Source organism: Pygocentrus nattereri, chromosome 11 (assembly GCF_015220715.1).
Source record: "Pygocentrus nattereri isolate fPygNat1 chromosome 11, fPygNat1.pri, whole genome shotgun sequence".
Classification (NCBI taxonomy): Eukaryota; Metazoa; Chordata; class Actinopteri; order Characiformes; family Serrasalmidae; genus Pygocentrus; species Pygocentrus nattereri.
In genome coordinates, this window is record NC_051221.1 from 41857132 (window position 1) to 41871714 (window position 14583).

The 14583-nt window shown below is 42.7% G+C and overlaps 2 protein-coding genes and 1 non-coding gene across 10 annotated transcripts in view; all 3 read left to right on the forward strand.

Annotated features, from left to right (window-relative positions):
* The window catches only part of abcc9 (ATP-binding cassette, sub-family C (CFTR/MRP), member 9), a 62073-nt gene extending 55415 nt beyond the window's left edge, over positions 1 to 6658 (forward strand). For 6 of the 8 annotated variants that reach the window (XM_037542684.1, XM_037542688.1, XM_037542690.1 and 3 more), the window contains 4 exons: positions 79 to 212; positions 486 to 548; positions 2319 to 2471; positions 4849 to 4984. In XM_037542684.1, the coding sequence (XP_037398581.1) occupies positions 79 to 212; positions 486 to 548; positions 2319 to 2456 (335 nt within the window). In that variant the 3' untranslated portion in view covers positions 2457 to 2471; positions 4849 to 4984. Of the gene's footprint in view, positions 1 to 78; positions 213 to 485; positions 549 to 2318; positions 2472 to 4848 lie in introns of all 8 variants that reach the window. The other 2 variants (XM_037542686.1, XM_037542689.1) reach the window with 1 other exon arrangement.
* Positions 6659 to 10040: 3382 nt separating this feature from the next.
* On the forward strand, positions 10041 to 12489 carry kcnj8 (potassium inwardly rectifying channel subfamily J member 8). The gene is made up of 2 exons (XM_017717824.2): positions 10041 to 10664; positions 11369 to 12489. Exons 1-2 carry the CDS (start codon positions 10315 to 10317, stop codon positions 12267 to 12269), a joined length of 1251 nt encoding a protein of 416 aa, XP_017573313.1. The 5' UTR covers positions 10041 to 10314; the 3' UTR covers positions 12270 to 12489.
* Positions 12490 to 14226: 1737 nt separating this feature from the next.
* Positions 14227 to 14367, forward strand: LOC119264551. The gene has a single exon (XR_005131117.1). It is a non-coding gene; the product is annotated as a U4 spliceosomal RNA (small nuclear RNA).
* The last annotated feature ends 216 nt before the right edge of the window (positions 14368 to 14583 follow it).

The following is a 14583-nucleotide window of genomic DNA, read 5'->3' on the forward strand; positions in this document are numbered from 1 at the left end:
GACATCTGGAATGTCTTATTTACGATTACCCCCTCCCTTTACCCACCTCTCAACATCCCATCCCCTCAAACCCCATAGATGCTGTAATTACGGAGGGAGGGGAGAACTTCAGTGTGGGTCAACGTCAGCTGTTCTGCCTGGCCCGAGCCTTCGTCCGCAAGAGCAGCATCCTCATCATGGACGAAGCCACGGCCTCCATCGACATGGCCACGGTAAAAGCCGTCTCTGCTCTCTTTTTTTTCCGCTATCCCAGAGCCAAACCTGCAAATTCAGACTGACGTTGAGCTCCATTTTCCTCATAACATTTAATAGGGTCACTTGAGTGGAGCGTAGATTTATCCTGTCTGGCTTCAGAGCGCAGGCTTTTTTGGACCTTGAATTTCACATGCGGTGTTACTGAGTGTTCTTCATCAAACGGTTTACATGGACCCGTCACAATTTAAAGTACCGGTTGCTAAACTTTCTTTGTACATTTGTCTTCACAGGAGAACATTTTGCAGAAGGTGGTGATGACAGCCTTTGCTGACCGCACTGTCGTGACCATCGCAGTGAGTTGGCCTTATATTAAACACCATAAGTTACTCATCTCTGCACTGTGGGAAAGTTTGTAATGAAAGTCTTAGGACCCAAATCCAGAACGACTCTTAAAATGGTGTAAGGCATCTGGAAGTCTTGCCAGCCTTCAAGATTCCCTTTTCTGTCTCTTGCTTAAAGTACCGTTGCTACAGTCTTCTGCTTTCCACTTGTCTGTTTACTTGCCTTGAGCACACCAGCTTAATATTATGAGCATGTGATTGATGGTATATGGTATAATACATGATACTACAGCTAATGATGTGATAATTAATGTTATTTAAAGAAACATTCCAGTGTTTTTCAATTCATCTTTTATCTAGGCTTGTGCCCCAGTGATGTTAAAGCATATTTTTAAAACGAATCTATTGATTTATTTCAAGCAGAAACACAGTAGAGGCACTATTACAGTATTAATTACAGTATTTCCACACACTTTCCACTTTATTGAATTTAGTGAACATGTTGAGAGGCGCTTATATCGCATTTTATGACAGCATCACTCTATAGCGTATAGGATGTTTCGCACATCAGGAAAGCGTCTCCATGTCTTATGAAAATTATGGTAAAATCAGGTTTTAAAAAAATCATATCTTGGATCTTGAGGAGAAACTGGCCTTTTCAAACTGTCTCAGCCAAAGTGGCTACAGAGAAGAAGGCAAGTGACCACGAACTCAAAGAAAAATGTTTGTGTCAATTTTATTTCTAACTATATTAAATACAGTTTCATAGCCAAATTAAAAGTGACAACCACAGCTTTTAATGAACAGTGATTTTATGTTCTTTTATTTGACAAAGATAAAGGCTTAACACACTTTCACTGTCCGTGCGACCTCGTCACCTTCAGTGTAAGGGGCTGTCACGAAAGTCCTGGAATGAGAAGATAAAGGACCCCTCCCCCCAGCCCAGTTTAACCATTTACCACAGTTATTATTCACATTCACATGGACAGACGGCACAGGAGTAGCCACATCTATGGTATGCGGTCGGTTAGACTCACTCGCTATAGGAACGTCTGGGGACAACCGTGAGAAAACCTTTGGCTAAATGTGGCTGCTGGAAACATAGACGTATTAGGGTGGGAACAAACTGAGTGTACAATTTCTAATCCAGTTCAATGCTTCTTGAAAGCAGAGCTGTAAAGTGGTGGGCCTTTGTTAACATCAGCCAAGACAGCAAGTTTATCGTCAGCCCATCGATGTGCCTTAAGTCAGCACTCCAATTAAGCATGAAGGTGTGTGTTGCATGGGCAGTGAACACACTGCCTGCGATAAGAATAAACATGACCTCCTGCAAGAGAAAAACGGTTCCAGTTTGGTTTTGCAGAGGTGGGGACAGGTTTTAGAGGGGTGTACATGAACCACGTACTGCAAATGTGGCAGATGGAGATCAGAAGGTACTGCATTTCATCGTAGCGTGAGACGTGCAGGTTTGGTGCCGTCTCTCCAACAGACTGTAAGATGATCCTCAGCCAAACACAGTTAAAGAATCAAGACTTAAAATGACATTTTCGTAGTTCTTTATAAGGAAGTCCACTTGACAATACTGTCCTTTTAAGCACTGGGCCTGTAGCCAGTCTTGATCTTTTGACTTTCTTCACATTTCTCCATCCCCGTTGTCACTGCCCTTATCCACTTTTCCTTCTCTGTCTCACTCTTTCTCCGTGTATGTCTGTCTCTTTTCTCTCTCGTCACCTCATCCCTCCTGTTTCTCTGTCATTCACTCTCTCCCTTTCTGCGGCACAGCATCTGGTCTCCTCCATCCTGGAGGCGGAGCAGGTGCTGGTGTTTTCCACGGGGATTCTGGTCGAGTGCGACAGCGCTGCTAACCTGTTAGCGCAGGAGGACAGCCTCTTCAGCATTCTCGTGCGCACGCACAAGTAACCTCGCCACAGCCCGGTTGGTAATCACATGACCTCCATGTGTGCCATATAGGAATCCACTCTTTTGAGCCCTAGCTGCTGGGTCTGGGTGAAATGGCATGAAAAAAGCATATAATTAATGATATACACTCACCGGCCACTTTATTAGGTGCTAGTAAAAGGCTGGACCCCCTTTTACCTTCAGAACTGTCTTAATTCTTCATGCCACACTTTCAACAAGGTGTTGGAAACGTTCCTCAGAGATTCTGGTTGGTTATTTGAGTTCCTGTTGTCTTTCTATCATCTGGAACCAGTCTGCCCGTTCTCCTCTGACCTCTCACATCAACAAGGCATTTTCGTCCACACGACTGACCGCTCACTGGATATCTCCTCTTTGTCTGACCGTTCTCTGTAAACCCTAGAGATGGTTGGGTGTGAAAATCCCAGCAGATCAGCAGTTTCTGAAATACTCAGACCAGCCCGTCTGGCACCAACAACCACGCCACGTTCAAAGCCCCTTAAATCCCCTTTCTTCCCCGTTCTGATGCTCGGTCTGCACTTCAGCAAGTCGTCTTGACCACCTCTACAGGCCTGAATGCAGCGAGCTGCGGCCGTGTGATTGGCTGATTAGGTATTTGCGTTAACAAGCAACTGAACTGTACCTAATAAAGTGGCCGGTGAGTGTATAATACGTGTTGTATGGAATATTTTTCTGTGTTATGACATAGATAAGCAACATTTTATTCTTTAGAAATGTTTGATCGATATTCAGTACATGCGTGCCATTTTAAGAATCCTGTAATATTCCAGTGTAATATTCAAAATTATTTATAAACAAGATATTAACATGAGCATAAATAAAAATATTAAAAATATGTGCACATTTTGAAAACATTGCATTTGCACTAGGCCATCACATTAAACATGAAACACATTCTTAACAGTTGGAAAATAGGCAGCTAATTGGCTTGACAGCTTCCTATTCCTCCTCTGGCCACGTGTGTCTCAGAATAGCCACTGAAGGCCAAATTAAGGACAAAATGGCACAATCCTCACTGTGAAAATACCTCAAACATGTTATCAGTCTTGAAAACGTTTCTGATTTCAATGATGGTTATAGTTTTGTTGCCCAGGCCTGCTAGCTAGCAGCTATTCTGGGTCTGTGCTGTTGCATTATTTATGTGGCTGTAATGTCTGTGAGGCTGAGCCCAGCGCTCATGTAGAATAGTTTGTATTGCTGCTGTTGTATTTGGCAGCGTGAGGACTCAGCCGGCTGCACCCGCTACTGTTTGTCTCCCTCGCTGTGACGGAGTTTACACAATGAGGAGAATAGTGTGTTACTCTTTAGAGCTGGACCTTATTGTTTCCATAAACACAAGGTTAATTTGCATGATATATGTGTGACACACAGCTCTGCTCTTTGATGTAAACTGAGATACGCATATGCCAGTGTAATTACGACATCTCACCCAGAAGCCACTAGTGTGTTAGAGAATGCTTTTGACTGTTACACACACTACAGTACAAAGGTTGGAATTACTTGTCATGTTGATTTTGTGATTTTATGTGAAGGAAGTTATACGACAGATTTAAATGGCCTATATTATACATTTTCTAATGAGGTCCGTTTCCACATGACCACTTACCAACCTCTCTTTTTCTCTAACAGCTAAACAGACAAATATATATATATATATATATATATATATATATATATATAAAACTCTGTTCTGATTCCCTGTGTTCTACCTAACTTAAACAGCAGCCCAGGCCTACACACTCTTTATAACTTCACAGTGAATGGGCGGGGCCAAATAAGCAGATCTATGTGAAGTTTTTGATTCTTGTGACATCACAAAAACACTGAACTCGGCTGCAGTTTCTTGTGGCGTAGTTTCATTATATGGATTATATGGACCTTGAAGTGAGTGGTATGTTTTGAAACATACATGTTTACACATTATATGAAGATATAAAGGTCTAATTTCTTTAGTTTTCCTAAAACTAGTCTAGTTTTCCATGATATGGGCCATTTAAATATTATAAACATCATGCTTTATTCAACGCTCCATATGTCTTGGGAGCAAGAAGTTGTTATTAATTCATTGTAATTGTCTAGTTACAGTCATTTTTTGTCTAGTTATCTGCCTTGAGGTTTGATCATCACTTTTGAAATACAAGGCACTCTGGACAAACTTTATCCTAACTAAATATGCTTTAGTTTTTAGAATCAGACTTTAGGTTCCTACTGTATTCAAATCTTTTAACGCATTTATCTGCAGCTTAACGTGCTGGTGTATTATTAGAAACATTCCAAACTTTGTAATGGTGTGTATCAGTCTGTGCTCACCAGTACATGTCTGTTTATATGTGTTTATATCCGTTTGCCTTATATCCGTGTGTTTTCCCACCAGCACCGAGTTCACACTATCCTGACAGCCGACCTTGTGATCGTGATGAAAAGAGGGAACATCTTAGAGTACGGTAAACCAGAGACACTGATGGAGCAGGAGGACGGCATGTTCGCCTCCTTCGTCAAAGCGGACATGTAGGGGCGCCGACCCCGTCGCGCCGTCACCCCGTCCATCCCACACAGTCCTCCTACGCGTCCTTCGCCTTAAAGAAGCACAGCATGCCGAGTTCCCCGAGCGCCAGAAAGGACTGATCTGTAAACTGACACACCGTCTACTCTACTCCCGCCTTGAACCTTTGATCGTTTTACATGAGATGTAACAGCAGTATTTGATTTTCCTTTTTCTTTTCATGCTTATTCTTTATTACGTCATGTGTACATTAATACTTGTGAGAAATCAGCAGCTAAACGTCGTCATTAGAAAACCTCACGTCTTCAGATTGGTGACCTCATCGAAGAAAAGGTTGCAGTGGTTTTCTTATGATTGATAATATACTGTACTAACTGGTACCAACACTGTACAGGGTTGCCGGCGCATGATAAAAGCCTGCAAACTGTCTGTCTGTCTGTCTGATGTGCATTGCTGACGAGTCCTCGGGAAGACGGAGGAAGGCTGCCCGCACCTCAGGAGCACAAATAACTATGCAAAGAGACTTTTTTCTAACAGCCAGCAAATCTCAATCCACGTACAGCCTCTTTCAGCGACAAAGAATGACAGCTTGTGCTCTGTGGGGACGCGGCAGACCCTCCACCAAATGTTTTATCTACACTAAAGACTTTCTATTTTGCACTGTACTGCTTCACTGCTAAAGCCAAATCCTAATTTAAGCCTCCAGCTTTAGATTTGCTCTTTTGTTTACGCTGCTCGTAGTTTTTCTGGCACCACATGGCACGATAACTGTAACTGTAGTAAGTCTGTAAAGAACGGATGCACTAAATTGACTTGGTTCAAATGTGTCTATTTGCTTCATTTCCACGTGAATAAAATACATCCGTACGATTATCGCCGAAAGTAAGCAAACCGAAAGACAGTTGTGTTGAACTGTTATTTATGTGTGGAAGTGATGTATTATGTATTCATTTGAGCCCAACAAGTTTACTCAGTCACTTTTTTCAGCGCAGGCGGACTGAGCCTAGTTTTGTTCGGTCTAGGTTGGACGTTTCTAGCAGTTATTATAATATGCTCGGTTTAACTCTTTGCTTCATGTTTTAATATGAAATAATATTGCGGAGAACACTGGTCTAGGATCTCTTCACACCCGAGTGATCCAGTTAACACATTTCTGCCACTGTTTCTCTCCCGGCTCTTAATGGAGACCACTCTGCTGCGATGAGCAGACAGAATGTTTAACACTCTCCTCTCTGGAGCCAGTAGAGCCAGCTGTTCTTATATAAACTGAGCAGCGTGTAGTCCTCACACAGCAAAAGGACATGACCCTCTTTCGGTCATAATCCCTCTCCATACGTTTTTACTGTATGGGAAAGTGCTGCTGCTGGACAAACCGTAGCGAACACACTTCACTCCGGAGGGTCATTTTTGTGGACACGCTGCTATTCGCCAAACATCACCGCATACCACTCTACGGCTTCGGCCTTCGTCGTATCAGAAAATGTCAGAAGATGTTTTTTTTTCTCTTCGCATGATGCACAGCGATGTGCCGAATGAAACCTGCAGTACGTATTTCATGCTTTTTGTGTTGGATTGTCTTAAATGTACATATGTAATTATGGTTAGTAGCATAAACATTTAACATGTCATTATACTGTGTGCCTAATTTTTTACACTTGAATAAATTTGGGTGAGATTTGGGCCTTTTCTGTCTCATTCGTTCCTTTTAAGTACAGTCGTATGCAAAGGTTTGGTAGATGATTAATAAACTCTTGACGGGTTATCAGTAACACATCGACAGCACATCAGTGAAGCAGCAGTCGTGAAGCATCTGAGCACATTGGAGTAAATACCTTGTAGATGGTTTGTTGATATATTACTTACATTAAGGAGATGTATCATTACGCAGAACCCAACCTCACCCAACCTTACCCAGGATCTAGCCCTCACCCTGGTCTTAATCCGAACCTGAACCCTAACCTCAACCCAAGACCTAATCCCAACCCCTATATGATTTTGACGTGTTACTGGGGGTCTGTTGGGTGTTTCTTTCATCTGAAAGGGCCGCTCAAAATAAAGTATCACTCATTTCTACTTATTTACTGAGTTGAACATCTTGTCTTGGTGCAGCCCGTGTTTTATATTTTTCCAAAATGTCAAATTCTGGAAATAAACAGTTAATATGCATTAAAATGAACCTAAGTGCGTTCTCTGTACAGGGTGTGTTCACTTATTGTTACTTAGAGAATCAACACAATGTTAATGAAGCACACACTTTGGCACACAGCTGTAGCTGTGGTGGGGGGGGGGGGTGTTTCTCGTGGTGACCTCTTGTTAATCTGAGACACCAGCAGGTGTTCTATGTCCACTACCGTTTCTCACGCATTGATTTTTCGATACCACTTTATTTGAAGGCTACCTACATAAGAACTTCATGACGCATTCATAAGCACTGAATAATGTGTTTATGAAGCCCTACTTGAACATTTATTAAGTGCTTATGTCGGTTCTCGCGACCTGACATAAGATGTTTTATGAAATAAATGACCTTGTGCTGACATAATAAGAATAAACGTTGAACATATTTACAGCACTAAATATATTTAAAACACTGTACATGACTATTTATATCAGCATTCTTAAGATCATTGTACTGATATCAGGTGAAATATGCCTGGAAACCACCCCCTCTTCCCTGCATGGCATGGATAAGATGATTGATGTAATTATGTATAGGGTTTAAATATGTTTAGTGCTGTAAATATGTTCAACGTTTATTCTTATTATGTCACTACAATGTCATTTATTTCATAAAACATCTTATGTCAGGTTGCGAGAACCGCACTTAATAAATGTTCAAGTAGTGCTTCATAAACACATTATTCAGTGCTTATGAATGCGTCATGAAGCCCTTATGTAGGTAGCCTGCAAATAAAGTGTTACCGATTTTTCTTTAAAATCCAAAAATCTGGCAACCACAGAAACTGCTGTATGAAATGCAAAGCCTGGGAAAGATGAGCAGAGGCACTGGACACTTTGCTACATGATGCCCCCTCCTGTTCACCTTTGACGGCACTGAACTTCTGAATCCTATTTGTTTGGATTTTCCTTCCATTTATTTGGCCTTTTACGTTTTATCTTGATAATCTGAACTGAATCTTTTATAATTAGACTGGAGCTTTTTAAGGATAGTTCTTTCTGAGTACTTACCTTTAACTTGCAATGAACCTAATTTCATGTTAAATTTTCCATATGGAAACTTCATCCCCTTCCAGCCCAAAATCTAATCCTAAACCTGACCACACTGCTGGTTCTAATCCTAATCTAAACCCAACGCTAGTATGATTATAAGATGATTATAAGCACCAGCCTGGCTTCTTATTCTAATCCAACCATGAAGCTGCTGAATATGAAAACCTGTTTTTGCCACTGGGAAAAAATCTATATACATATAATCATTTAGTAAGTCATAATAAGGGGATGGTTTTCCAGAATGATTTAATATCTCATAATTATAACTTGCAATCTCATAACAATGAGGTCCTTTCACAATTATGACTTAGTATCTCATAACAACAAGAGGCTAAGTCATTATTATGACTTACAATCTTATAATTATGACTTAGTATCATAATAATGAGATTCAGCCACATAATTATGACCTAGCATCTCATAAGTATCTTAGTATCTCATAATAATGGCTTACTGTGTCACATTTATGACTTAGCATCTCATATTTATTACTTATTATGACTTAGCATCTCATATTTATTACTTATTTTTTTCATAATCATGATTTAAATTCCTATAGAGGAACTTCTCGTTATTACGAGAGTATTATGAGTAATTATTATGCAATATTAAGTATAATTGTAAGAGTCATAATCATAATGAAAGAAGTAAAAGTCATAAGTAAAAAGTCAAAGTCAAAGTAATAATGAGATATTAAGTCATGATTATGAGACAGTAAGTAATAATAATGAGATATTAAGTCATGATTATGACATAGTAAGTAATAATGAGATATTAAGTCATGATTATGAGACAGTCAATAATAATAATGAGATATTAAGTCATGATTATGACATAGTAAGTAATAATGAGATATTAAGTCATGATTATGAGACAATAAGTAATAATGAGATATTAAGTCATGATTATGACATAGTAAGTAATAATGAGATATTAAGTCATGATTATGAGACAGTAAGTAATAATGAGATATTAAGTCATGATTATGACATAGTAAGTAATAATAATGAGATATTAAGTCATGATTGTCATAGTAAGTAATAATAATGAAATATTAAGCCATGATTATGAGACAGTAAGCAATAATAATGAGATATTAAGTCATGATTATGAGACAGTAAGTAACAATGAGATATTAAGTCATGATTATGAGACAGTAAGTAATAATGAGATATTAAGTCATGATTATGAGACAGTAAGCAATAATGAGATATTAAGCCATGATTATGAGACAGTAAGCAATAATAATGAGATATTAAGTCATGATTATGAGACAGTAAGCAATAATAATGAGATATTAAGTCATGATTATGACATAGTAAGTAATAATGAGATATTAAGTCATGATTATGAGACAGTAAGCAATAATAATGAGATATTAAGTCATGATTATGACATAGTGAGCCGTTATTATGAGATACTAAGTCATAATTGGCTACATATAAAATATATACAGCTGCAGATTTTTCTAACAAGTTTCCACAGTTGAGAATCCCCGGAATACTCTGCGAATATTTTGCCCATGTGTAGGTGACCCAAAGTGGACCATCCAAATAAAGTGGGACCAAATCCTGACACGCGCAAAAACCACTCATCCACCTCCACAAGTCACAGCATCGTTTCAGACGAACTGCCGATCCACCAGTTTTACACTTAAGAAGATAGAGCGCGCATCATTTCCAGCTGCTGACACATCTGGCTGCTGAGAACAGAGCTCGTTGAAGTCCACAAGCCTCTCCCAGGCAGGGCTTTCGTGACCGCCCATGAGAGGGACGTCAGCGCGGTTTGGGCTTCGGCAGCGCTGCTGGACTCTTGTCTGTCCAGGAGGGAACTTTTTTCCAGACTGCGCGTAAAGCTGCGCGTAGCGCGCCTCGTGTTGGCCGAGCCCCGTTTGTAGGATCTTAAAAGGCGTCTGACCGTGCGAGCTGGACAGGGATCCGCACAGCTCGCGGCGCTTTGGTCCAGCTCGAATGCGCCTGACCTTCAGAGACGGAGTTAAGATGGTAGCGGTTTGGAGAGCGCGCACGGACCTGCGCTTCTGACGCTCCGCTTTTGGTGCCTGGTGGATGGATCGCAGCTCGTGAGTGACAGAGATCTGTGGGAACGATGCTGGCGAGGAAGAGTATCATCCCTGAGGAGTTCTCCCTGCCGGCCCTGGTGTCGCGGGTCCCCAGGAAGCCCGTGTTCAGGGACCGGGTGAACAAGGCCCGCTTCATCGCCAAGAGCGGCGCCTGTAATCTCGCCCACAAGAACATCCGTGAGCAGGGCCGCTTTCTGCAGGACGTCTTCACCACGCTCGTGGACCTCAAGTGGCGCTTCACCCTCGTCATCTTCACCATGACCTTTCTCTGCAGCTGGCTGCTCTTCGCCATGGGCTGGTGGCTGGTGGCTTTCGCCCACGGGGATCTGGACCCCAACAGGCAGCCCGGCGTCGAGCAGTGCGTCACCTATGTGAAGTAAGTTGAGTCGGACGTTGTCAACACATTACTCTTCACTTTGGCAGTGGAACGTTTGGTGAAGCTGTGATAGCTGTAAGCACCAGCTGGTCTGAAGTACACTTCGCTGTGAGGACGGATGCAACCATATATCCTATGCCTTTATCCTATATTTCTCATGAACACGGCCAATAACAAATATTATAAAATTCTACATTATAAAATGTAGGAATTGCGACTAGCTCCACCTTCATTAATACAGAGAAACAACATTTATTTTTGGGTTATAGATGCTGTAAAATGAATAAGAAGCCTATTTTAGGGCAGTAGGTCAACGCTGCCTATACATTTCACTACTGTGCAACACATATGACTTCAATTATCAGTCCAATCCAAACATCTGTCCACTGCTGACACTTCTTTACGCAAATGTGTCAATAGTGCATCCTTAGGTGTAAGTTCAACCAAATCAGCTCTACTTCTGAAGATCTAACTTCCTCCCTCCAACTCTGACGCACCAAATCCAGCTCATGATTATCTTCAGTGGTCCTCGTTTAGCTAGATAGTGTGTCAAATATGGGTTTGAGGAGAAACCCGCAGGACTAGATTTCTAAGAGCAGGGTTAGTGACCACGAGTCTAAATTAAATGTGATGCTGACCCATAAAGTCTATTTCTGGTAGATCCACTCCTCAAACGTTCAACGTTTCTCTTTGTTCCTCTTCAGGTCCTTTACCTCCGCCTTCCTCTTCTCCATTGAGGTGCAGGTCACCATTGGCTTTGGTGGCCGCATGATCACCGAGCAGTGCCCGACTGCCATCACTGTGCTGATTCTGCAGAACATTGCTGGACTCATCATCAACGCCATCATGTTGGGCTGCATCTTCATGAAGACGGCGCAGTCCCACCGTCGCGCTGAGACGCTCATCTTCAGCCGCCAGGCCTGCATCGCCTTGCGCAACAACCGCCTCTGCTTCATGATCCGTGTGGGCGACCTGCGCAAGAGCATGATCATTGGTGCCGTTGTGCGCCTCCAGGTGGTCCGCAAGACCGTCACCCCAGAAGGAGAGGTCATCCCCATCCACCAGATAGATGTTCAGACCGAGAGCGCCGTGACCAGCAACAGCATTTTCCTCTTGGCGCCCCTCGTCATCTGCCATGTCATAGACAAGGATAGCCCCTTGTATGACCTGTCCGCCATGGAGCTGCAGTGCAGCGACCTGGAGGTCATTGTCATCCTGGAAGGTGTGGTGGAGACCACAGGCATCACCACCCAGGCCCGGACTTCCTACGTGACCGAGGAGATCCAGTGGGGCCATCGGTTTGTGCCCATTGTCACTGAAGAGGAGGGCATCTACTCAGTGGACTACTCCAAGTTTGGCAACACAGTGAAGGTGGCCACACCACGCTGCAGTGCCCGTGAGCTGGATGAGAAGCCTTCCATCCTCATCCAGACGCTGCAGAAGAGTGAGCTTTCGCATCAGAACTCGCTGCGCAAGAGGAACTCCATGCGCCGCAACAACTCCATGCGCAAGGCCAACTCTATGCGCCGCAACAACTCCTCGCTGGCCATCCCAAAAGTCCAGTTCCTCGCCCCTGAGGGGGCACTGAATATGGCTGTCACATGACATGAGGCATGGCTACCCTGGGCCATCCTCCTGATTTTAGAAGGTTCAGGGACTCTCCATTCTCCTTTCACTCTCCAGGGCCTGACCCTTCTTCTCTTTCTATCTCTACCACGCCTGTCGTGATGGAGAAGCAACTGTTAATCTACTTTCTTTCTTGTTCGTTTGTGAGTTGCACAGAATCAGTTAACTTAGGAATAAACCGTGACATCTTGGTTTCAGACGTTGATGGTTTTGTTGTCTTTTTAAATGGTGTCTCACTACTTCAGAAGATTGGAGCACTGATACTGAACATGATCCAAAGGACTGTTCCTGAACTTATGTTATTGTCACAGAGTTATATATAGGTTTTATATATATTCTAGTAACTTCTTTGCACACATTCATTTTAGAAAAAAATCAAAGGAATCGTCAGTGTACAATTGAGAAATGTTGAAACGCTTAATAAAATGTTTTCATCTGGTTCTCTATCATTTGTTTTCCATACTTAAATCTGCTTGATAACTCTGATATTTAATGTCATTTAAACATATTAACTGAGCAAAGCAAGCTAAGCAATGAAAACAACAGCCCCACACAGCTCCAAGTATTCCCTTCCAAACGCATCTCATTTGAATCATTTAGAGCATTTTCAAGGTCTTCATAATCTGGCCCAGGCGTTCTGGGGGCTTTAGACGACAGGACAAGCTGAAAAACACTGACTCGACGGCTCTGTGCAACATCTGAAACAGTCAAGACAGATTTCGTCCCGTCCACAGGGGGCGGTATTGCATCAACCGGTTCCCATGAGTCGACTCCGAGTCGATTCCAATCTATAATGGCCCCCCTCTCCCCTCAAAAAAATCAGACATATAGAAGGACAGCTGAATCTATATGTCTAAGTTGAATTCTAAATGAAGAGCACAATTAAATATTTAGCCTTTGACTAAGGGGATTTGGAGACCTAATGCTGGCTAAATGAATCTTCTTCTCATTCAGCTCCTTCGGGTGGGTAAATATTTGACACTGGTATTTGCGTTTAATCGCAGCACAAAAGCATATTTCACTTTTTATGCTTCTCCGGGTGTCACTGACCGCTGTCCAGCAGAAAGTTGTAGACTCTATGGGAATCGTGGAATCGATTCTTCTTGGGATCGACTCACAGTGCTCGTTTTAGTAAATACGGACGACTCGATCCCAAAAAGAATCGACTCTTTGATTCCCGTTCTGATGAAGATGGTTGAGAAGAAGAGATGAGTTTCTGAGCAAAACGAGGTCATCAGGATTTATTTAAATGTGTTGTTTTCTTTCGTGCAGCGAGGTCATGCAGGTGATACAGTTACGGACGAGGCTGGACCGAAACACCAGAACTCAAACACAGAACCGAACAACGTGGTGTCTTATTCACGCTTCTCACGAGTCCTTCTAAGAAAACCCACCATTCCGCGTCTTTGAGTAACGATTTATTACATATTTTGTGCGAAAGTGATTAGCTTTGTGTGTGTGTGTGTGTGTGTGTGTGTGTTACAGTCTTTATTATATTTTTTTTAAAGGGGTAAACAGCGCCATCTGGCGGCTGTTCAGCGCGACCAGCATGACGCGACGCGGTTTCCTCGCTCAGAGCAGTAAAATAACAACGCAGTAACTTTAACTCGCGTTTTATTTTCCATTCGAGTTTTTTTAACTTTATATTTGGTTTTATCGCGTGAGCATCACAGCTGTGTATTCATAAACAGCTCGCTGTTAAGAAGTCGACGGCGTCGGGCAGCTCCCAGGATGCCTTGCGCCTTTTTTTAGGCGTTTTAAGCCGTTTATCGCAAATAAAGACGAAAGGAAATGACTGGCGGGGATTCTGGCGGTGCGCGGGTCACCGGTATCATGAGCTGAATTAGGGGCTGCAGTGGTGGCGCAGCGCTCCGTTCACCGTCATGGTGATCTCGGCGCTCTCCGGCCAAAGCGCCTCCTCGGGCGCTCCGTCGTCAGCTTTGCGCAGTGGCAGTATCGTAGCCTATGAGGTTTATCCGAGGCGCGATTATTGCTAGTTGAAAACTTTACCCAATACCCCGCCGTGACGACTTGAAATATAGTCGGCACTGGCAATTTTTGACGGTCTCTAAGGAGACTGACTTACTGGTAGAAGAATAGAAGCGGGCTTATGAGGCTGAATCTATATAATAGAGTCAGCTGTTTAGTCACTGGAGTCTGGTGTGGTGTTTATTAGAGTTTAAAAGACTGCGGCTCGGTCCGTTCAGCAGAGCCGAGCGCCGCTTCAGGAGCGGAGGACAAGCGGCATCTTCACGGGCAGCGTCGCCAGCGCCTCCGCGAGGTGTGACCCTTT